At 34.0% G+C, this 23,044-nt stretch overlaps 2 protein-coding genes and 1 long non-coding RNA gene across 11 annotated transcripts in view; all 3 read left to right on the plus strand.

Moving 5' to 3' along the window:
• LOC123699499 (AMP deaminase 2) overlaps positions 1-7,439 on the plus strand; it is a 37,416-nt gene extending 29,977 nt beyond the window's left edge. For 7 of the 9 annotated variants that reach the window (XM_045646448.1, XM_045646453.1, XM_045646452.1 and 4 more), the window contains 8 exons: positions 187-350; positions 1,179-1,302; positions 2,041-2,207; positions 2,738-2,858; positions 3,209-3,382; positions 3,772-3,882; positions 4,189-4,326; positions 7,133-7,439. In XM_045646448.1, the coding sequence (XP_045502404.1) occupies positions 187-350; positions 1,179-1,302; positions 2,041-2,207; positions 2,738-2,858; positions 3,209-3,382; positions 3,772-3,882; positions 4,189-4,326; positions 7,133-7,240 (1,107 nt within the window). In that variant the 3' untranslated portion in view covers positions 7,241-7,439. Of the gene's footprint in view, positions 1-186; positions 351-1,178; positions 1,303-2,040; positions 2,208-2,737; positions 2,859-3,208; positions 3,383-3,771; positions 3,883-4,188; positions 4,327-4,755; positions 5,973-6,267; positions 6,302-7,132 lie in introns of those variants that run through there. The other 2 variants (XM_045646454.1, XM_045646455.1) reach the window with 2 other exon arrangements.
• A 594-nt stretch (positions 7,440-8,033) lies between these two features.
• On the plus strand, positions 8,034-23,041 carry LOC123699530 (AMP deaminase 2-like). Its single transcript, XM_045646499.1, has 17 exons — positions 8,034-8,129; positions 8,476-8,593; positions 9,560-9,755; positions 10,162-10,278; positions 10,540-10,638; positions 10,842-11,028; positions 11,226-11,351; positions 11,654-11,852; positions 12,140-12,271; positions 12,546-12,709; positions 13,183-13,306; positions 13,509-13,675; positions 13,966-14,086; positions 17,172-17,345; positions 17,677-17,787; positions 22,496-22,633; positions 22,987-23,041. Exons 1-17 carry the CDS (start codon positions 8,083-8,085, stop codon positions 22,996-22,998), a joined length of 2,232 nt encoding a protein of 743 aa, XP_045502455.1. The 5' UTR covers positions 8,034-8,082; the 3' UTR covers positions 22,999-23,041.
• Positions 19,804-21,167, plus strand: LOC123699533. The gene is made up of 2 exons (XR_006752529.1): positions 19,804-20,207; positions 20,296-21,167. It is a non-coding gene; the product is annotated as an uncharacterized LOC123699533 (long non-coding RNA).
• Positions 23,042-23,044: the final 3 nt, after the last annotated feature.

Below are 23,044 nucleotides of genomic sequence, written 5' to 3' on the forward strand. Positions count from 1 at the left end.
GTTTCACCCGCATTGCTCCGCTCCTGTTTGTCTTAGCGTAATGATAAGCCCATAGCTTTCCTCGATAAATGGGATATCTAACACCGAAATTTTCAAATCGGACCAGTTCCTGAGATTAGCGCGTTCAGACAAACAAACTCTTCAGCTTTATAATATTAGTATAGATTTAAAACTGTGATATTGCAGGAAGTAGCATCAGATCTAGAGGAGAGCAAGTACCAGAACGCTGAATTACGTTTGTCAATCTACGGCAAGAGCCCCAGCGAGTGGGCCAAGTTGGCCAAGTGGGCCATCCAGTACGACGTGTACTCGAACAACGTGCGCTGGCTCATACAGATCCCGCGCTTGTAGTGAGTAGCTTACTTATAAAATATTGAATTTGATATTTTTTATTGAAACGCTAATTTAAATTTATAAAGAACTAGTGGTCCGCCCCGGCTTCGCCCGTGGTACATATTTCGCAATAAAAGGTAGCCTATGTCCTTTCTCGGGTATCAAAATATCTCTATACCAAATTCAATGCAAATTGGTTCAGTAGATAAGGCTTGATTGAGTAACAGACAGACAGACAGGCAGAATTACTTTCGCATTTATAATATTAGTATGGATAGAAAGAAATCGATCACGGGTGGCTCAGTTGTTCAGGCGTGGGCGGACGCTTGACCAAGGATTGGCGTGAAAGGCGAGTCCCGCCTCGTGATCGATTTTTATTTATTCTTTATTTTATATTTATTAAATCTTTTTAAAGTATCTTTAGACGTGGTTTTGAATATTTATCGTCATCATCGTCGTCATCATCAACACCATCACCATCACCATCAACACAACCACCACCCGAATCCTAGGAAAGCCAACTTTTAATAATAAGAAAAAAATATATAACTACCGGCTGAATTGATAACCACCTCCTTTTTTTTGAAGTCGGTTAAAAAAGCGGTGCCCTTACGCACAAGCGGTTAACCGCGTTAAGTGCGTAAGGACACTTTAGGTGCCGAGCACACGTGTCAAAAATGAAACTTCTTTGGCAAGATTAAAAGATACCAAAATCGTCGCCTTACTCCATGACGTGACATTATTGCCATGACGTGACTTGAAAATTTTACTCTCTACGCACCTAAAGAACTTTAAAAACTTTAATTCCCTAAATACTAATGTCATATTATTTCTTCTCTTTACAGTGATATCTTCAAGTCGAACAAGATAATGAACAACTTCCAAGAGTTCCTCAGCAACATCTTCCAGCCGCTGTTCGAGGTCACCAACGACCCGAACAGCAATCTGGAGTTGCACAAATTCCTTACTGTAAGTATTTAAGGGTATTCTTAAATTAACTTTAGTGAAAAAAAGTTTGAGAAGTGTGAAAAATTTACAAATGTGGAAGGATTAGTTAGTAAGTTAGAGTATGTTTTTATGAAAAGGAATTTCTAAGCTTAAAAATGACAGATTTATACGTGCCTAATAATTTATATAGAGTGAAAATTAAAAAAATGAATATGATAATTTTATTTCGTAGACACGAATTTTAGCATTACTGCTTTTCCTCTTATTTCATTCTATTTCGGCATAGCTTTTCTCTTCTGTTCCTTTCGACGTAGGTCTGTTTTATCTGTTTAGTTGTGTGTTTGTGTTTGTGATTTATATGATTAATGATGATTCTGTAACACTTTATCGCACAGCACGTGGTGGGGTTCGACAGCGTGGACGACGAGTCGAAGCCGATGTTGCTATACTTGTATATCTATAAAGCGTGTGACGCTCATCTGCGTGTCTGTGGGTTAGATCCACTATTTTTGTGTGTGTGTGTGTATGTCAACTATCTAACATAATTATATTACACAGCACGTGGTGGGGTTCGACAGCGTGGACGGCGAGTACGATGCTGTGATGTTTTGTATATATGTATTGTGGTGTTTTATCTGTTTAGGTGTGTGTGTGTGTGTGTGTGTGTGTGTGTGTGTGTGTGTGTGTGTGTGTGTGTGTGTGTGTGTGTGTGTATTTTATCCAGTTTGTCTGTATGTATAACATGTTCAAATCGCCCAGCACGTGGTGGGGTTCGACAGCGTGGACGACGAGTCGAAGCCGGAGAACCCGATGCTGGACGCGGAGGTGCGGCCCCCAGCTCGTTGGGACGACGACGAGAACCCGCCCTATGCGTACTATCTCTACTATATGTACTCCAATATCACCGTGCTCAATCATTTCCGCAAGTTAGTGTTGCTTTTTTTAATATAAATGTAAATTTTTGTGAAGTCTTAGCATAATATAATGGATTGGTTGGATAATACCATTCAAGTCATTTACTTTACCTTCATAACCTCTAGCTAAATGCCTCATTTTCAGGCAGATTGCAAGAAAAATCAGATATTTAAAGAAAAAATTTACCTGTAATTTTGCTTGGTCTATTGATGTTACTTTACCGTGCTCAACCATTTTGATATTAGATTCAGTTATACAGCTTGTTGGATGAAACAAAAGATTCATAATAGTTATTTTTATGTATACGTGGAAAGATTTACAGTTCAGCATATAAAGTAACAAGGCAATTCAGCATAGTGTTTATAATTAAACTTTTCGAATGGCCGTTTTACATCACGTATACTTTTACAATTATGTAATATTTTTTTAAACTACCCTCACATTATAATAGATCGGAAAATATAATTCGTACCACAATAGCCAATAGACGATAGCCGAGTAATTTGGTAATTTGGTAATAAATGGTATTGTAATTTTTCAGAGAGCAAGGTCTAAACACATTTGTACTCCGACCGCATTGTGGCGAGGCGGGTCCTGTACAGCATTTAGTATGCGGCTTCATGCTCGCTGAGAACATTTCCCACGGCCTATTGCTTAGAAAGGTAAGAATTTATAGTCTATCGCATGTTGGAATAATTTAAGATTTTGGTTTAAAGAAGGTTTAAATTTATATAGGTGTATATGTCGAGCTTGTAGTTTATCTTATTTTGGATTTGATAGAGTATCTTTTTTAAGAGAATATAGGTGGATAATATTATATCGTAGGTGGACGGAATTTTTAATAAGGCAACACTTTCCTCTACTATTTGTAGAGGAAAGTGTTGCCTTATTAAAAATTGTATTATACTATTACTATATTTATCAGTTATTAGTTCATCACATCAGCCTATTCCCGTCCACGGCCGAACGAAAGCCTCTCCTAATTATTACTTAATATTACTATTTTCCTCAGGTGCCCGTACTCCAGTACCTATACTACCTAGCGCAGATCTACATCGCAATGTCGCCGCTCAGCAACAACTCGCTGTTCCTGAACTACCACCGCAACCCGCTGCCGGAGTTCCTTGCGAGAGGACTGTGCATCACGCTCAGTACTGATGACCCGCTGCAGTTCCACTTTACCAAGGTTTTTGTTGTTTTTATCTTAAAACTAGATGTTGGTCGCAGATTCGCGTGAAATAAGAAAAAAATAAGCAAAACTCATTCTTGGCGGATGCCTACATCAAATTAGCTGAAAATCAGGCTGAAATTTGGCATAAAAAAGATACAATCAAAATTTCAATTCCAATCTGTCTAATATCTTTGTTGTGCGTTGATAAATCAGTCAATCACCTTTTCATTTTTGATTTTTTCACTATCGTCTGACATATCTGAACTATATGTATACAAAACTGAAATATATTACCTACCTTATTGGTTCTTCTGTCAATAACACTATGACTAATTTCAGCCACTATTTTAACGTTTATCTCTGATTCAGCACTAATTCATAATTATTACTTGTTCATTTCACAGGAACCTCTAATGGAGGAATACAGCATTGCAGCTCAAGTGTGGAAGCTGAGCTCATGTGACATGTGCGAGTTGGCTCGCAACTCTGTGCTCATGTCTGGTTTCCCACATGAGGTATGTTCTTTGGCCATTTATAATGACAAACCTCTTAATTTGAAAGATAGAATTTTAGATGTACTTAGGTTTCACCGCTTGGTAATAATTTCCTTTATAACCTATTGGACATTTTTTTGAGATTAATTTTTATTCACTATTTGTTATATTGAGTAACAGATAAATAAACAATACCAGGAAGCTGGAAAACCGATTCGTAACGTAATTATAGTAGAGTCATTTTAATAGGTAACATTTTACACTATAAATATAATCATGTTGTCTTTAGCGAAAAATATTTCACCAATTAATCTTATGTTCTTCTAGATGAAACAGTACTGGTTAGGTCCAAACTACACGAAGGAGGGCGTCGCCGGAAATGACATCACGCGCACAAACGTACCGGATATCCGCGTGTCCTTCCGCTATGAGACCATACTTGACGAACTTACCAACATATTCAAGGTAAGTTATCATTTAGATGATGAATACAAAAACTTAGAAATTGAGAAAAACAACTTAAGACTTTGCTTAGGGATTTCACCAAATACATTTAGATGATACAATTTGAACACTGGTAATAATTTATAAGTTAAACTTGTTTTACACTTCTCTTTAATACTTTTTTCAACATATTAAAGTCAGTGATTTACTTAAATTTCGTTAATTTTTAACTAAAATAACACATAACTTGTTAGCATTTCTGTACATTCCATACATGGACGATGTTCTATTTGTGTTGTGTTTGCAAATTAATGTTGTGTTTGTAACCTTTGTATATTTTTTGTTTTGTTTGTGGCTGTTGTCTTATTTACCCAAAATTTCCCCACATCAATACAATATTAAACCCTGACTTCGCCTGTAACATTGCCTTGAAATATCATACAATTTCAGGAAGGAATGTCGACCCGTCATTAGACCACATGCAGTACTGTGGATACAACGTGCTAAAATATAAAATTATATATAAATAATAATCGTGCTATATGTATTGTTGCTTGGGTAACGTTGCCCCAATGTGTATCGAGTAAGATTTCCCCCAATGTGATAATTAGGTGAGGCTATATATTTAATCGAATGGATTACATTAACTTTCGTCATTATTAACCTTTTAATCTGTAACATTTTTAATGGTTGTTTATTTGTTTTTTTATACTTTTCGATCGATAGCTTGTAAGACTAATATTTTTTTTTAATAAAAGTAAAATCAAGATTTTTCTACATTATACTTTTGGCGATAATTTTAATAGTTATTACGTTTGTATGAGTTATTTTTGCACATGTAGTTTTTATATTCTTCTGTTTTTACACTTAAAGACTTCCTGTTAATAACAAAGTGCCTCCAGAGACGAATAATTTAGTCATAAGAATCCAAGCATCAAATAGATTTATCTTGGCCTTTTATATATCAAATATAACATTTGTATTTAGTGTAGTTTTACAGTAATAGGCTCAACAAATTGTTTATAATCAATTTGATATTCAAAACCTCTGTATCGATAATAAATGATCCCTTTAATGTTAATAAATGTTAGTGTTTTTGTTGTTATTTGCTTGGGTTGATGTTGCATTAAAACACCGGGAATACATAATTCGTCATGTTTTTAAAATTGGATAAAAATTGGACACCTCAAAATTCTCAAAAAGTGAGATATTTCGAAGCTCGATTAAAACCGTAACCTAATCAACAAATACAGTAAATTTTGTATTCCCGGTACACTTGGTGTGAAAAGTGTTTTGCATTTTTTACCATGTTTATTTATACAACGTATACTTACTATTTATAACCATGACCCTTTTTTCAAAATAATCACAAAATATGAACTACACAACGAACTTAATCATTTCAAGATATTACAATTGAAAAAAAATATTACATCTTGTGTGACAGAGATGCACGATATTCTTGTATAGCTCTTTCTCTGTCTTATAAAGTTAAAATGTCTACAAACGGTAACTAGATTTTCTCTCTTTTGCATTTTAATTTAAATATCACATGTACTTATTCTCCTTGCAATGTATAAACGATTTGTTATAGATTATACAATTTATATTATAATATGAAAGTGAATGTTATCATGTTGTTGGAAATAAAGCTGCTCATACGGAAACACATTTATTATTTTACTATAATAATTATGGTCCCATAGGCTCAAGGTGAAGCAAAGGTTAATTAATCGTAAATAATTCAATTGGATTTAAAAGAAATAGAGAGTTTTTCTTTAACTTAAAAAGTTTAAATTTCAAAATTGAATCTGGAAGGGCATTATAACGGTAGTTTTGACTAGTCTAAATTAAACTAGAAATGTTTCATCTGAATAAAAACAATTTTCAACCTACAGGATGATCACAGATATTAAAAACTTGCTTATTTGAGTAATATAACCTATATTTTTTGTGCTGTAGATAAAGAGGAGTGGGACGCCCATCCCATATTAAGGTACTCGTCGAGTTGTGTGTCTAAATAATATATAAAAACCATTGATTGACAACCTTAAAATACTAAAAACACGTCCAATTTAATATAATATTACTTAATAGACGATTGACGTACCTTCATTAAAATTTAATATTATTTTGACACACTTGTGTTGACGAATGTACGTTGCATGGATTTTTGTGTGTCAGAAATAATGCTCATAACATAAGAAATGATGTTCTTGTCATTTTGATCTTCACTTATTAATGACACTACAGCATTTTGCCCTATACTATACCATTAAAATGGAAGGTAAAATAAAACAAAATTGAACCCACCCCTCTGGCAAATTTCCTATCAGGCATTCTTGCGTCATCTTTTCATTAACCCTATGGCTATATGATAATTTCTTACTTTTCCAAAGGCTGACGTCATCTAAGTTGCGTAAGTACAGTCATGATCAAAAGTGTATTCATTGTTTTTATTATTTCTTTACGACGAAATAAGATGTGGGTGCTTTTGTTTGTCTGTGTTAACATTTTATTTTATGTTAATTATTGTGGGTTAAGATTTGTTAGCAAATGTATATATGTTACCAATATTTCTACAATTATAATACGAAATGAAAACATCATACAAATTCTTGTGATGTTCACGTATTGTCACGTTGAACTAAACTAATTTGTAACATTAATCTCTATAAAATATCAAAATATTGATTAAGTTTTATAAATCTAGGTTCATTAAAAAACTTTCTTTCTATATTATTCAGATTTAGTAGTTTTTCCGTACTAACTCATGGAACTTATAATATATTATTTATGATTAATTCATATCATGCGAATGTTACAGGCACGCCAATCCTTCAGACAACTGCGGAACGACGCCAAATCCCCCACTCTTCCCACTCCTAACGTCAATGCACCAATTGTTAGTCTTAAACGACCCTCTCTCGTGTGAAATAAAAAAAATGGGCATATCCACGCTAGAATTAAATAAATATCAAATACACACTTTTGTATGCGAGTGTACTTTTGAAAATGTTGTTTATTTTTTTATAATTTGTGTAATAATATGTATACTATAAGCTTTTTATTGTAAGAAATGTGTTAAAGCTTTAGGGTAAGTACTTCTTTTCATAAATAAAGATTTTATCGAAGAATGTCTTTTTATTTCATCCCAAATTTCCTAATCAGTAAATACTGATCTTGTAGGTTTAGGTCTACTTTAGTGCTATAGACTTATAAGTAACACCATATGATACTATATGATTTACACATAATGAATTACGAAAATTGCAAACAAAATTTTATTTTCCTCCAGTTAACCGATTTCAATAATTTTGACAAAATAATTTAAAGTAAGTAGATGAAATAAACACCCTGTAGCTTACAATTTTAATTGCACTAATTGTGAATAAGGATGAAATATATAGCATATACTAGTGGTTCGCCCCGGCTTCGCCCGTGGTACCTACATGTTTAAACTATCCTATCTCTCAAGTTGGATCGAACTGCACATGGTGTGCGAATTTTATTATAATCGGTTAAGTGGTTTAGGAGTCCATTGAGGACAAACATTGTGACACGAGATTTATATATATTAGAAAAAAGAAAAAGATTTATGTACATATAAAACCTCACCTGAACTTTAAGATTAGTATTGATATGACAATAGCATATTAGTCATAAAATCCTTCACTCAACTCTCAATCTAAAAAGCAGTAAAATGTACTCAAAATAAAATTAAAACGTTTACAAAATAATTTTAATACACACCATGTTACGCAAATAAAACTAAAGATGTTTGGTACAAAACAGGATTGTAAAAAATGGAATAAGTCGAGATCGTAAGTATTTGAAACGCATCCACAAATCTTTTACCACCTTACTTTTCTCTACCGACTCTACCACCACTAGTGTCTGTACATAGTTGCTATACTTATAAACTAAAACACAGTTTTATGCTCGACTATTATTAATTATGAAATACTTTAGTTTTTACTATGCACTTTACCAGAACCTTAAGAAGCTCTGAAAATCATAATACGATCATAGGAAATGAAAAATAAACACAACTTTTGATTTAGAATATTTTATTAAATTTAACTCTATGTAGAGTCGTTATATTTCTTATTCTCCTCACCACTGAACACCTAATACACAACTAGTCTATCGGTTCGATACATTTTGTAGAAATATTCGGACGAATATGGAGTCAGCACGTCTGATGGTGCGCGGACCGGGAGACGGACGGGGACGCAACACCGTGCCTTTTCAGCGAGTCTCCGTCTGCGGGATTCATGTCACTGGGGTATTTACCTCTTGTTCAAATCTTTCGGGATGCTACTAAGCAATCATTCTACAGAAAGTTATACATCATTTTATAAATAATAGTATTTAAAACAAGTCGGTCAGTAACCTAAATGATATGCCGTTTAACTGTCTTTTCTACAAGCATAATTGAACATGTTATAGAGACTATCGAATATCAGTTAAATACCTAAATTATGTTAGGTGAGTAAAAAAATTAAATTATATTAAGTAACTAGAGGTCCGCCCCGGCTTCGCCCGTGGTACATATTTCGCAATAAAAGGTAGCCTATATGTCCTTTCTCGGGTATCAAAATATCTCCATACCAAATTTCATGCAAATTGGTTCAGTAGTTTAGGCGTGATTGAGTAACAGACAGACAGACAGAGTTACTTTCGCATTTGTAATATTAGTATGGATTATAATTATTTATAGGAGTTCACTCATCACTGCACCAGTGATTAGTAATACAGATTGTGAATATATTATATTACTAGCTTCCGCCCGCGACTCCGTCCGCGCGGAAAAATGAAGATTTATTTTTTTCTACGTAATTTTCCGGGATAAAAAGTATCCTATTTTATGCTCAGGATAATAAGGTATAAGTATACCAAGTTTCATCGAAATCGAACCGTTAGTTTTCACGTGATGCCTGAACATACAGACAGACAGACAGACAGACAAAAATTTTTTTAATCACATATTTGGGTTTGGTATCGATCCAGTAACACCCCCTGCTATCTATTTTTTCAATATTTTCAATGTACAGAATTGACCCTTCTACAGATTTATTATACTTATGTATAGATTATTAGTTACTTATTTTGGCACAAATAAAATAAATATGACAGTTTTTGAACATTATATGAAACGTTAGTTCTGCATGAGCTGTAAAAAAGCAAGCGTCTCATCAAGCAAGCATCTCCAGTAGGTAGTACCTAATTTTGAGTCTAACATTTTACGAAGGTACCATTCGACGAGCTGGTGCGAGCAGCGACCCTCCTGATAGACGCATTAAATCTCCGTCGCAAATACATGGATATCTCCTACCAATCGTTCCCCACGGGACTTGCATATTATCTCGACCACCATGAAGCCCCGCCAAGAGGACCGTACCATCAGACCTCCATGACCTTCGGAGGGGCTATGATTAAGTTTGAGAGTTAGTACATATAAAAAATTAATGTAAATTGTTGTGAGATTTTATATTGTTTAACATTAGTTTTATTTCCAAAGTTAAAAAAAAATGTTTATAAGTACAACTGAATAGATAGCTTTAGGGTCTGGTAATCATTCTGTAACGAAAGTGAAAATCGACATTACATTTTGGTTGAAGAAGGATTCATGAATCCTAGTATGAATAGATTCTCGATAATTACTGACCAATCGTTAGCTCTGAATGGAAAGTTTTAAGTTTTTTATTATTCGATGCATAATAAAAAAACTGAGAAAATAATATCCTAGGCGAACAGAAACTAAATTAATAATTCATAACTACTGAATAATACAAAGTAGAACCAACGAAAACATCGTAAATGTTTAAGTAAAAACTGGCCATAATATAACAGATTCACAAGCTGAGCAGTATCTACGACTAACGACGTGCTCCTCTGAAGAGCTATGCCTCCCGCTCCCGGAGAGACCCAGTATGAGTATGACCAGCATGACGAGGTCCGATACTAACTGTTAGTAAAATATCAAATACAAGTATTCATTATAAGGCCATGGAGAAAAGTTTAGATCTTTCAATGCCCTCAAACCTTTAATTGTTCTAAAAACAGAGTAGTTAACATCAATAATATCATTTGTACTTGAAAGTTGAAAAAAGTTAAGAAAAAGTCCTCTTGATACATTAACAAAATATGGGATTCACCCAAGAAGTTGTAATTTTTCTCTGAAATCATATCAATTATTAGCTAAATAATGACCCTAAATGTAATTTCCAGTGATGTCTAGGATTGCCCAAATTGTCCCAGTAAAGTCAGGGATACATCGAGAGTCGTGCGACAGTCAGGAAGAACTCGACCGTATGTTTAAAACTTCGGGTATGTTGGCTCCTTGTTGCAATGTATAATGTAAATCTGAATAAGGTTAATCTAGTGTTCAAGGCTGCTAATCATGGTGCCAGTCTTATAATTTGTATTCATGACTTTTTTATAATTTAATCACTAACACAAATGAATAAAGCTTAAGTAATAAGTATCTAAGCCAGACTTAAAATCTAGAGTTTGCGTTCGATTCAATAAAGATCCCTGGAGCTGCAACATACCCCCGGATTGCCACTACTTGTATCGTTGGGAGCGTGGTGTGGTGACCATGTATCGCAACGAGAATGACTTGGCCGACCACCATCCGTTGCCATACAGGAACATCAGCTTTGAGAAGTACGTCGAGGATTTGACGAGACTCTCTGACATGGTGGCGGATGGCCCACTGTAAGTTCCTTACTTTTAAAGTTTATAATAATAAGTATATCAAAATCAAATAGTAGTCTATTATTTTTACGCTAATATTTTTTTATTTTGAAGTGTTCCAAGTAAGTATTTCAATTAAATTTAGAGAGAATTTTTCTAAAAATCACGGAAAATTCTTGTATTTAAGTACTATAATTTGAGAAACTCATCTTTCCTAGGAAATCGTTCTGCTACCGCCGTCTCAGCTACCTGTCGTCGAAGTACAAAATGCACGTGTTATTAAATGAGTTGCACGAGCTAGCTCTACAAAAAGCTGTGCCCCATAGAGATTTTTATAACGTCAGGTAAGTATTAATTTTTCCACACACTCACAACCTCGTATAGAATCTCGTATAGGTTTTTGATCCAAATTATAAATAATTATTGAACAGAAAGTCTACGATAGATGAACAAACCTCTGCTATCATTAAAATATTCAAGAAACGTATTAAACTCATTTACGTGTATTGTAGTTTTACTTCTTTCCCTCATGCAAATACTCAACCAGACCTATTTGGTACCAATAAACTATAGTAAAACAATTATTCACTCTGGACATTATAGACAAACCCATCAAACCTAACCCACCAAATAATTAAAACACCAGAAAAGTGGACACCCACATCCACGCAGCGTCCAGCATGAACCAGAAGCACTTACTCCGCTTCATCAAGCGCACGCTCCGCTCGTGCGCCAGCGAGGTGGTGGCCATGCAGCGCGGCGTGCCAATGACGTTACGCTCCGTGTTCGAGGATATGAATTTGGATGCGTATGATTTGAATGTGGATCTGCTGGATGTGCACGCGGTTAGTGTGATGAATTTGTTTCGTGACATGTTCATTTTGTTATAACACTAGATTTAGCTTTCCGCGCGTGGCTTCCTCCGTTTTGTAGAACCCTTTACAAACTTTATACTAAAATTTTCCTCAAGAACCACACTTTCTATTAAAAAACTTATCAAAATCCGTTGCGTAGTTTTAAGCTTACTTCTTACTTCTGTTTTCATAACATAATTTTATCCTTCCAGCATTATTGTTAGTTTTATTTGGTTTACTTACTGGTAATTATTTGATTGGGTCTTTATTAACAATAGGACCGAAACACATTTCACCGCTTCGACAAGTTTAACGCGAAATACAATCCTGTTGGTGAGAGCAGTCTAAGAGAGGTGTTCCTGAAAACGGATAATTACATGAACGGCACCTATTTCGCAAGGATTATTAAGGTAGAATAAATTTAATTATTTTTACAGGGGTAAGAACTAAGAAATTGTAGAGTCAGAGAGAAATACGTCTTACTAATTTGCAAAATAATTTAAGAACGAATCTTTAAATATTTGGTTTAAATCGTATATGTAGTCAATTAAAAGAGTACGTTGGTATCTAAACCAAAGCTACTGCGTATCTATTGAAATATGGTTGTAGAACCTTTACAGCCTAATTCTAAAATTGCCTAGACGGTAGACAGTAACAGATTAAGCTCGTTTAATCCAAATCCAGGAGGTGATATGCGATCTAGAAGAGAACAAGTACACATACACGGAGCCACGCATCTCGATCTATTGCAAGGGTCGCACTGAGTGGAGCAAGCTGGCGTCGTGGGCGCTGCGCCACAACGTGCACTCGACGCACGTGAGGTGGCTCGTGCAAGTGCCACGGCTGTAGTGCGTATAGCTTTCGTTTGTATGAGCTAAACTTAAGAAATACTTATTCTGTTTTATGAATTCTTTTACCAGTAGACTGTAGACAGCTTATAATTCCTTAGTGACATGGATTGTTTTTATTCCGTGCCAACCCGTAAAAAATAGCTAATCTATACTTAGTATATAATATTATAAAGCTGAAGAGTTTGTTTGTTTGAACGCGCTAATCTCGGGAACTATTAGTCTGATTTGAAAAATTCTTTCGGTGTTAGATAGCCCATTTATCGAGGAAGGCTATATGTTATACAATATCATCACGCTAAGACCAACAGGAGCGGAGCTCTGCGCCCTGCGGGTAAAACCGTGGAGCACAGCTAGTAGATTATAAACATCGTGACAGTCCCATAATACTTTTAGTTCTACTTCTATGTTAACGTGAATATCCGAAATACATGTTCACAATTCACATTATTTATTTTATTACTTCACTATAGCGACATCTACCGCATCAACAAACTGTTGAATAACTTCCAAGAGTTCCTGAACAATCTATTTGAGCCACTATTCGATGTGACCATCAACCCGGACTCGAATATTGAACTGCACAAGTTCCTCACGGTAACATTTTTATGAAACTATAGGTTTATTTTTTCTTATTTTAATTTCTGCTTACAAAATAGAATAAGAATGCTCGAGAAACTTATTCCACTAGTAACCTAAATTATAACAAGTAGAACGGACTATACAGCGGATTTTTAGAGGAAAATGGAAATGCCTCTCGTATAAAATGACCATTATATTTTTCTTTCTTCTCATCTAGCACGTGATTGGATTCGACAGCGTAGACGATGAATCCAAACCCGAGAATCCAATCCTGAGCGAGAACATGCGGCCTCCCGCCGAATGGAACGACGAGGAGAATCCGCCCTATGCGTACTATCTGTACTATATGTACGCTAATATGGTCACTTTGAACCAGCTGAGAAAGTAAGTTACAGTTTAAGACCACATTATAGGTTTTCAAATCTGTAACACCAATTTCTAGACAATAGGTAGGTAATATGAAGATGAATAATTTTCTTACTTCTGAAATATTTCTCATTTAAACTTGCTAATGGCATGGTTTCATGTTCAAGTCTCTTTATTGCTTACAGAAATATTTTATGATACGCCCGTAATTGACCAGATTCAGATATCCGACCTTTTTAAAAAATCGCTTCAAGACAATGATTTAAAACTTACACCCTTGTCCTTTACATAATAAATCAAACATACAGAGAACGCGGCATGAACACTTTCGTTCTGCGACCTCATTGTGGCGAAGCTGGACCTCCCTCTCATCTTAGCGCTGGCTTCTTGCTCTCTGAAAATATTTCGCATGGGCTCATATTGAGAAAGGTATTGGGATTTGCAATAACGTACATCAATAAATAATTAAAGTAAATTCATAGAGAATAGATATAAATCTGATTCAGGCGTGCGTATACCTAATGGTAGGTGTTATGTATGTCGGGTTGTATAATAGAAAGCAATTAATCTCAATGTATATTTTATTTCATGTAACAATTGTAAATAGTAATTAACAGAAAAGGATTGTATAGAATGCCGTGTATAAGACCAATGTAAAATCAAAGATGTCTTCCCGAAATATAGTGTTGCCAGATGACGCTGTGTGTACCACAGATTATCAATATCCAATTTATGGTGCCAACACTCTCCCTCGTTATAAATTCAAAGGTTCAATCTGTTTGGAGGTCTTCTCATCCTAGTACTACGACGGATTTCAATTCTGGACGGTGTAGGTTCATGTGTATCTGGAATTGTTTCTGGTACAAGGTTTTCTGGTTGGTAATTTTCTGGACTTTCTACTGGCTGTGTAGATGATCTTCTTCGAGTAGGACTTGTATGTAATATTACTGTAGGGCTAGGTTGTATGCATTCTTTTTCAGGTGAAGCTGGTGTAGGTGAATTCTCTTGCAGGTACGTTGGTCGGTAAGTATCTGGTGTATTAAAGTTCTCACTCAAACAAGATGTCTTTATTATCTGATCAATATGTCTGTGATGTATCTTTCCATCTACTTCCACCTCGTAATGTAATTTTCCTTTCCTCTCTAATATTCTTCCAAATTTCCATTTGTTACTATCATACATCCTTATTTGTACTCTATCCCCTGGTTTAAACTCTTTGTTTACCTTTAATTCTTCATTGTTGCAATCTCTAACTTCTTGTTTTCTTTTCACTAAATCTATTCTTGTTCTATATATTCTTTTAAACATCATTTCTCCTGGATTCTGCCCTGTAGAGCTATTAGGTGTTTTTCTATACATCATTAAAAATCTTTGTAACTTATCTTGTACAGATCCTTCTTCGTTCATCATTGCTTTAAGTTTATTTTTAACCGTTTGTACATATCTTTCTGCTTGACCATTTGTAGATGGGTGAAATGGTGCTGTAAACTTTGCTTGTATTCCATCTGTTATGTCTTGTTCTTCTTTGTATATTGTATTTAATTCAAAATTTAAGTTCAATTTTCTAAGCCATTCTCTTCCAACTACGGTGTCTACTTCGCGGTCAATTACAAAGATTCTTCCTTCAATAACTGTGTTCTTATACTGAATATTTAAATTACAAGTTCCTAATGGGTGTATTATTTCTCCTGTGTATGTTCTTAACTTTACTGATGTATTTTTAAGTTTCAGATTACTAAAATATTCCTCATAAAAATTTGTTGAGCATGTAGTAACTGCAGCGCCTGTATCCAGTTCCAAAGTATGTATTTTTCCATTTAATAATAAGGTTATGTTAAATTTATCACTGTGTATGTTATTGTTAAATATCTTATGTATTTCATATATTTCATCTTCCTCGTTGAATTGATCCTGTACTAAGTCAAGTTGTTTTTGATCTTTGAAACATACCGATTGTATATGTCCCTTTATCTTACATTTCTTGCAAAATAGTTTATCTTTCAAACGGCATTGTCTTGCTGTATGGTTTTCTTTGCCACAGCGAAAACATTTTATTTCTCTCTTCTTCTTCTGATATGAATTGTATGATTTATTTATATTTTTTCTTTTGTATGTATTTATTTTTGTAGGTTGCTGTATGTTTGTTTTAATTTTGAAATGATTTGATTTTGTTGAAATTTTGTTAATGTTTACTTGGCCAGAACACATTTCTTTTGTTTCAGCTTTTGATGTCTCAATCGCCATTGCAATCTTAATTAAATCATCAACTTTTGTAGATGAGCTTTCTTGTAGTAATCTTTCTTTTATTTCTGTACTCCGGAGACCTCGTATGAATTGTACTCGCAGATGAGTTTCAAATGTGCTGTGTTGACAGCTCGCACATTTAAAGTTACATTTTCCCCCTAGTTCTTTTAAACCAGCAACATAATTCGAAATACTTTCACATTCGTATTGTTGTCTTAAACAAAATTTGTGCTGTTGGGCTACTTCACCGGGTTCAGGTGCGATATGGTTTTTCAATAATTGTATCAGGTCATAATATGATTTAGTTTTCGGAGAATCAGGTGCTGTAATATTTTGTAAAACTTGGTAGTATTTAGGACCAATGCAGTTCAGAAAAATCTGTGATTTTGTTTTATCATTTGTGACTCCTTTTAAATTAATGTAATTTTCTAACCTTTGTAAATACGATGCGAAACTTTCATTGTTTTCGTCGTATGGTTGTAATGTAATTCCACTCACCGATTTATCCGTATTTTGTAATTGTTGTTGTAATTGCGCTTGTTGTACTTGAATTCCTCGAATAGTTTCTAACATTTGAGATAATACTTGCCCCAATTGCTGTTCCATTTTGCGTACTTGTAATGTATTGTATATTATTGTAAAGGAAAAAGGAGGTTGTGAAGCGGGTTATCATCACGGGATGTGGAACCCTTGGAACAAAGGAAAAGGTGTTAGGAGCACATGGGTCGACGTACGCACGATGTTCTTCACTTGATTATTAGTATTGAATTTCCACTTCCTCCGTCCTCGTCGCCAATCTGTTATGTATGTCGGGTTGTATAATAGAAAGCAATTAATCTCAATGTATATTTTATTTCATGTAACAATTGTAAATAGTAATTAACAGAAAAGGATTGTATAGAATGCCGTGTATAAGACCAATGTAAAATCAAAGATGTCTTCCCGAAATATAGTGTTGCCAGATGACGCTGTGTGTACCACAGATTATCAATATCCAATTTATGGTGCCAACAGTAGGTAATGTAAAATACGATACTTTAGAAAATTTTCTAAAATTCTTTTACCTTAAAGGTAGAATTTAACTAATATCTAGGCACAACCCAAATTCCAAGCTATAAAAGAGAAAAGCAAATGTCTCCTGTTAACTTGTGAATAATAGAAAGTGAATAACATCAAATAAATATAATTCAGAACAACCCATTTTGAAAGATTTACATTTTCTTTCAACTTATCTTACTAATTTTGTATAATATAATAATTTCCATTTTAGGTACCAGCTCTGCAATACGCATATTACCTGGCACAGATCCACATCGCGATGTCCCCCCTCAGTAACAACTCGCTGTTCTTACGCTACCACCGCAACCCGCTGCCGGAGTACTTCGAGCGAGGACTGAAGGTCACATTGAGTACTGATGACCCTCTACAGTTTCATTATACAAAGGTTTGTTTCATGAAAATTGTAAAGTAATTTCAAAGTTGAAAAAACCAAGATAATCATTAAAGAGATCTTCGTCTAGACTTTAGAGACCGTTTCATATTTGAACTATAATATTGACTGGTTCATATTTGAACATTCTGAACTTTCTAATTTTAAGGAAAAAACACACAAATGAGCATTACATTTCGGTGTCCTTAAAATGTCTGTCAATCTAAAATTGTTAATTTAAGTATTTTGGACGCGGGCGTTTATATTAATCATTTAAAAACTTAAAGTTTGCATTTAATATGCCCTAGTACGATCGTATTTACAAAAAATAAGCAAATCGTTATAGGAACCACTGATAGAAGAGTATAGCGTGGCAGCTCAAGCGTGGAAGCTGAGCGCGTGCGACATGTGCGAGATGGCGCGAAACTCTGTCATCATGTCTGGATTCCCGCATGAGGTATTTCATGAGTTCTATACACTGAGAAAAATTTTCTTTAGCAAAGTACCGTAAAATGCTGCAACTTTGCACGGATTTTGACGTTTTTCTTCGATAAATCTTTAATCGTTAAGAAAGTCGTATGTTTTTTCAATTACTGTCCAATATTGGACTTTAAGCTATAGGAATACATTTGCTATTAGTAAAAAAAACACCTATAAAGCACCAAAAAATTGTTTTGAAAACGTAGGCAAAATTGAGGTAAAAACTACAACATTGCCTGTCATAATATCTTTTTAAATGAATAAGTATTTTGGTAACGGATTTGACACCCATATTGCCAAGAAGTTCTTTTCCACATCAGACTTCACTGAATCTTGAATAGCACAAGAATTTTTTTTTTACAATGCTAGGCAAAGTTGTGCATGTTTCTCTAAAACTCCCATACAAAAGTGAGTTCGGTGTAGGGCTGCCCCAAAGGAAATGCAACAATTTTTCTTAATATTCAAATATATTTTTAATAAATCAAATTGTTGTACTTAAATTTTAATCACATTTTTTCATAGGAAAACAAATATGTAATAATATTAGGTAATAACATTATTTTAATGTTGGTACCTATTACGTATAATTAGTAATAAAAATTACAACAGCAGCCTGCAGTGAGATCAACAAATAGTTTTCTAATCGTGCAGAACAATACGCAAGTCAATCATACTCAATTGACAACCGAACTCTGCTGATAAATTAACAACCTCAGCAATATGCTTTTCTTCTTCTGCAAATAATTTTGTAGGATGGCCCACAGATTTTACATAAAGATTCTTACATATTTTGTTAAGAATAGTACCTACGCCTAGGAATACCGAATTGCTTCTCCACCTCGTATGAAGATATTTTCTTACATATGACTAAATCTACCGCCAGCATCCCCTGCGAATAATCGGAGTACTGTCTAGCCCCTGGTTTTCTTCTACTCTTGGGTGGGTTGCTCATGTAATCATAAGTACTATAAATGACTTAAAGAAAATTAAATTCGACATCCTTAATTTCTGATGATGATAAATAAAGAAACAATAGTTCTAGCTTCTATAAAACGTTGTTAGATCAATTACAAAAAAAACAATTACACAAGCAAAACCACGGTCGATTAAGAGTTTGTTGAAAAAATTAAAAGGGGCAGCCCTAACCCTAGGTAATGTTGAGTAAAAAGTTGCGAAAATCTGACACAACTTTGCCGACCATGATTTAACGGTTTAAATTAAGATATAATACAGAAGAAACAGTTAAAATACATAAAAGAGCATATTTTCTTTGCTATATAACATATTACGCTAGAAAATAAAGCATATATATTCACAAAATGAAATTTTCCTGAGAGCCGGTAAAAAGCGAGTATCCGCACTGACAATGAAACGGACTCTGACAGTTTGTTAACTAAAATTTGGAGTGAAGTGTGATCGAATGTTGCCATACAGATTGCCGACTTGCTTTTAGTAATACCATAGAAAATAAAAAACATTTCGCAGCGGGAATAATTTAACTTTTTTGAATTTAGGCAATGTTGAGCTATAAAGGCAATGTTACAGCATTTTACGGTACCAATTTAGCTCGGTTAAAAATTATTCTGCTGCATTCAATTAAGACATATTTAAAATATGCATTAAAGCTTTGCTAGTATTATACAAGCAAGTATTGCTAAATATTCTTGGCTATTATTAAAAAAGTACTTATTTATTTCAAAATTACCGACTCGGTCAATATTACCTTTACCGAATTAGGTTCAAAATAGACAAGCTTACGTTATTATTTAATGATAAGCAAGTTATTTAATTTTAGACTTAACCATAGTTGGCTACTATTTACACAGAGTTCGGTTAAAAAATAAACAAGCTTACATAATGATTGAATGACAAGTAAATCATTTAAATTTAGACATAATATTATTTGGCTAAAATTAAATAACTTTCTATGATGCATATTACCGTGTTTCTTACTTAAAAACAAACAAGTAACTTATCTATTGGGATATAAGCACAGCTCGGCAATTAACAATGGAGCGAATACTATTTTTGACCGAGTAACTTGATAAAAATGAAACAAGGAATTGGCTGCGTAGCCCGCAAAGTCAGCCATTTCTATCAAATCATAGTCGAGTGACGAACGTGTCTGTTGAAGCGCCGCCTCAGCACCTACAAGGCAGATTCAAATTTACATTAAAAACTTTTCATCATCATTTTGAATTTTAATCAAACTATTATAGAAGAGCAAGATGCAGAAGACAAACTATTAGGGCTCAAAAGCAGCCATGGACAACCGTAGAACTAAAGTGGCAAGACTCTACAGAGACGAAGCTAATTGCTGCAAAATAGTTAACTATAGCTCCAATACCTCAATACAATGAATATGCGGCACTTAAAAAACCCAAAGGATATCTTCTGGTGAGTTCAATTTTTTTGAATTTTTTGTCTGCTTTAGTTTAATTACTTTTGTATAAAATTTACTCAGGTTTTTTTTTATTTTTTACAGCTAGAAAAAGATTGTGAAAACCAAAGGACAATATTATATCACTGAAAGCTTCCCCACAATCAAGCCAAAAATATTTGAATTAGTAAGTTACTTCTGATCAAGCAAGATATTGTCATATACTTATTACTTTATTAAATACCTAAGTATAACTTTAGTAAATTACATTAGGTAGGATATAGTTCCCATATAATATGTAAAGAGCTTATTGTACTTTAATTTTTTTTGGTGCAAAAAATGTTTAAGTTTTAGCATTTATGATCATTTTCCCGACGACGAATGTGAATTATGTTTCAAGGAGAATAAATTCAAATGTTTAAAATAACGGTTTTACTTGTTGGGTTGTAATAAAATTATTAGATCAAAAAGATTACTTATTCTCCTAACTTATTCTATAGTTTTTGCCTAAACCTTTGACTTATCAAATACATATAAGTACAATATTTAGATGTAGTAACTTGCTTGCATTACCATAATCGTTGTTTGTTTTTATGTTAACAAACCTAAACCACTTTCATTATAGAACAAACTCCAACATCGCGAAATAAAATCAGCTGTTCCGTAGATTTTGGCAGAGTAGATAATTCCACTTTTGTATATGAAACAGCTGATATTTCTTTTACGATGTTGGATTTGGCGTTGGATTAGGTATAGACCTAATTAAAGTTGTTCAGGTTCGTAGTGTGAGTCATTCCTTAAAAGTTTACTCATGATTTATATGTAACCCTGATAATGTGAAAATTAAAACACAAAATAGTTATTGTTTCTTGACATTGTGAATTGTGTACTATTTTTAAAAGTAGTAGTATCTAAGTGTAAGTAGTATGTTACTTGAAATGATTGTATCGTGTACTGAATAAAGCTAATTTCATTAATGTGCATAATTTTCTTTCAGTTTCTTATAAGTTTTTGGTGTGTCGGCAAAATGAGTGTTATTTTCCTACATGAACGTTTCATTGGCTTTTTTTCCGACATGCCAAAATTTTGCCCCCTGCACTAATAATGGTACAAATGACAACATATCGAACTAGGTAAATATTTTCAGTATGAGCTGACTTCACATTGCATACAGGGTGTAACAGAAAGGGGTTACACATCTAAGCAGGGCGTGATGTACCTACTGATGAAACTGAACAATTTTCCTAAAGAACATAAGGTCAAAAGATGAAAATAATGGAGAGGTTTAATTTTTTTTTTCATCTTTCGACCCATTTTCCTTGGGAAACGTTGTTCAGTTTCATCAGTGCATCACGCCCTGTTCGGATGTGTATATTCCCTTTCTGTTACACCTTGTATAGGTTTTACAAACATTCACAGGTCAGCTTATACTGAAAATATATAGCTTAATATGTGTCGTTTGAATTAGTACTTGCAACAAAGTATTTTAGCTATGGTTACCTAATAAACCCGCCTAAGAATACAAAGTAACTTGGCTAAATATACCAATCTTAATTGACTAGAAAGAACAGAGTATATTTAGTTATAGCTAACCAATGAACACGATTGACAGTACCCAGTAACTTGGCTACGTATACAAATTTTCAATTGAGTAGAAGTAACAAAGTAGATTGGCTGTCCCTACCCAATAAATATGATTAACATTATCGTGTTACTTAGCTAGTTTTACGAAACAACTTTGCTAAAAACAACAGAGCACGTTGGGTATTGTTAACAGAGTAACGCGATTCACTATAGTAAGTAGGTAAGTTATGTTTACTGAGTGAATAGGTTAAAAGCAACAAACCTTTAATACGTATTTTTTGACCAGCTTAGTGGGTTTATATTACCAACATACGTTAACAAAGTTGACTTGTATAATTTTAGCAACAAACTTTGCAGGCTCCCTCCGAAGCAAGTTACTCGGTTGTAAATAGCAGCAACTTGTTTATTTATAGCCGTCACGTTTTTTCAGTGTAACTTCGTCATTGATCTTCTTTCATAATTTTTTTCAGAAAATTAAGGGAAGAGAAAGGAAGAGCAATAAAAGATCATCTAATTCTTTATTTATTGTTTAGAGTACGCCGTTTTTTTTCATTAGATCAACGATGTTTTTTTTTGTTCTAATGCGTAGTAGTTCTCTTTAGTAATTTGTGATAGTACACCTAGGATCGTTGATCATAATGACAAAAATGATGATGTCGGCGTTCTCTAATAATTTAAGCTCTAATAATTGCACTAATTTGACATCTATTTATATATTTAGATGAAGCAACACTGGCTGGGGCCCCAGTACCAGCGCGAGGGCCCCGAGGGCAACGACATCACGCGCACCAACGTGCCCGACCTGCGGCTCGCATACCGTCACGAGACGCTCCTTGACGAACTGGACAATCTTTTCAAGGTTTTTTAATAAATATAGTATTTTTTTTTAATACATAGTTGCTTTAACTGGAGGCTTTTTTGCAGCTATTGTTTTTGCAACACTGAACTTTTTTTTGCTTCACCTGTTTGCATTTGTTTAATAGCATTACATTTTAGATAAAAGTTATTTATTTTTCAATATGTTTTGTTGAGTTAGATTGGAATGAATGAATGAGAGAGTGAGAATGGAACTCCATAGTCCATAGTGAAAGATTAAACAATCTAATTCAACAAAACATATTTTAAATGCAATTTAATTGTCAATCTTGAATGATCGTCCTTAATAAAACAGAACTATAGACGTGTTAAAAACATCAAAATTCTTTGTTTCAGGGTGTTACGTGATTATGATCGAAATAAAACATTTTGCTGCATTCGAATCTTTTTATTA

Source organism: Colias croceus, chromosome 18 (assembly GCF_905220415.1).
Source record: "Colias croceus chromosome 18, ilColCroc2.1".
Lineage (NCBI taxonomy): Eukaryota > Metazoa > Arthropoda > Insecta > Lepidoptera > Pieridae > Colias > Colias croceus.

What these genes read in the sequence shown, in the direction of transcription:
- LOC123699530 (XM_045646499.1), top strand. Translation starts at nt 8,083, where the DNA reads ATGTTTGGTACAAAACAGGATTGTAAAAAATGGAATAAGTCGAGATC. An exon ending in AAATGGAATAAGTCGAGATC is followed by an intron (nt 8,130 to 8,475) that starts GTAAGTATTTGA and finishes TACATTTTGTAG; the next exon opens with AAATATTCGGACGAATATGG. An exon ending in ATTTCGCAAGGATTATTAAG is followed by an intron (nt 12,272 to 12,545) that starts GTAGAATAAATT and finishes ATCCAAATCCAG; the next exon opens with GAGGTGATATGCGATCTAGA.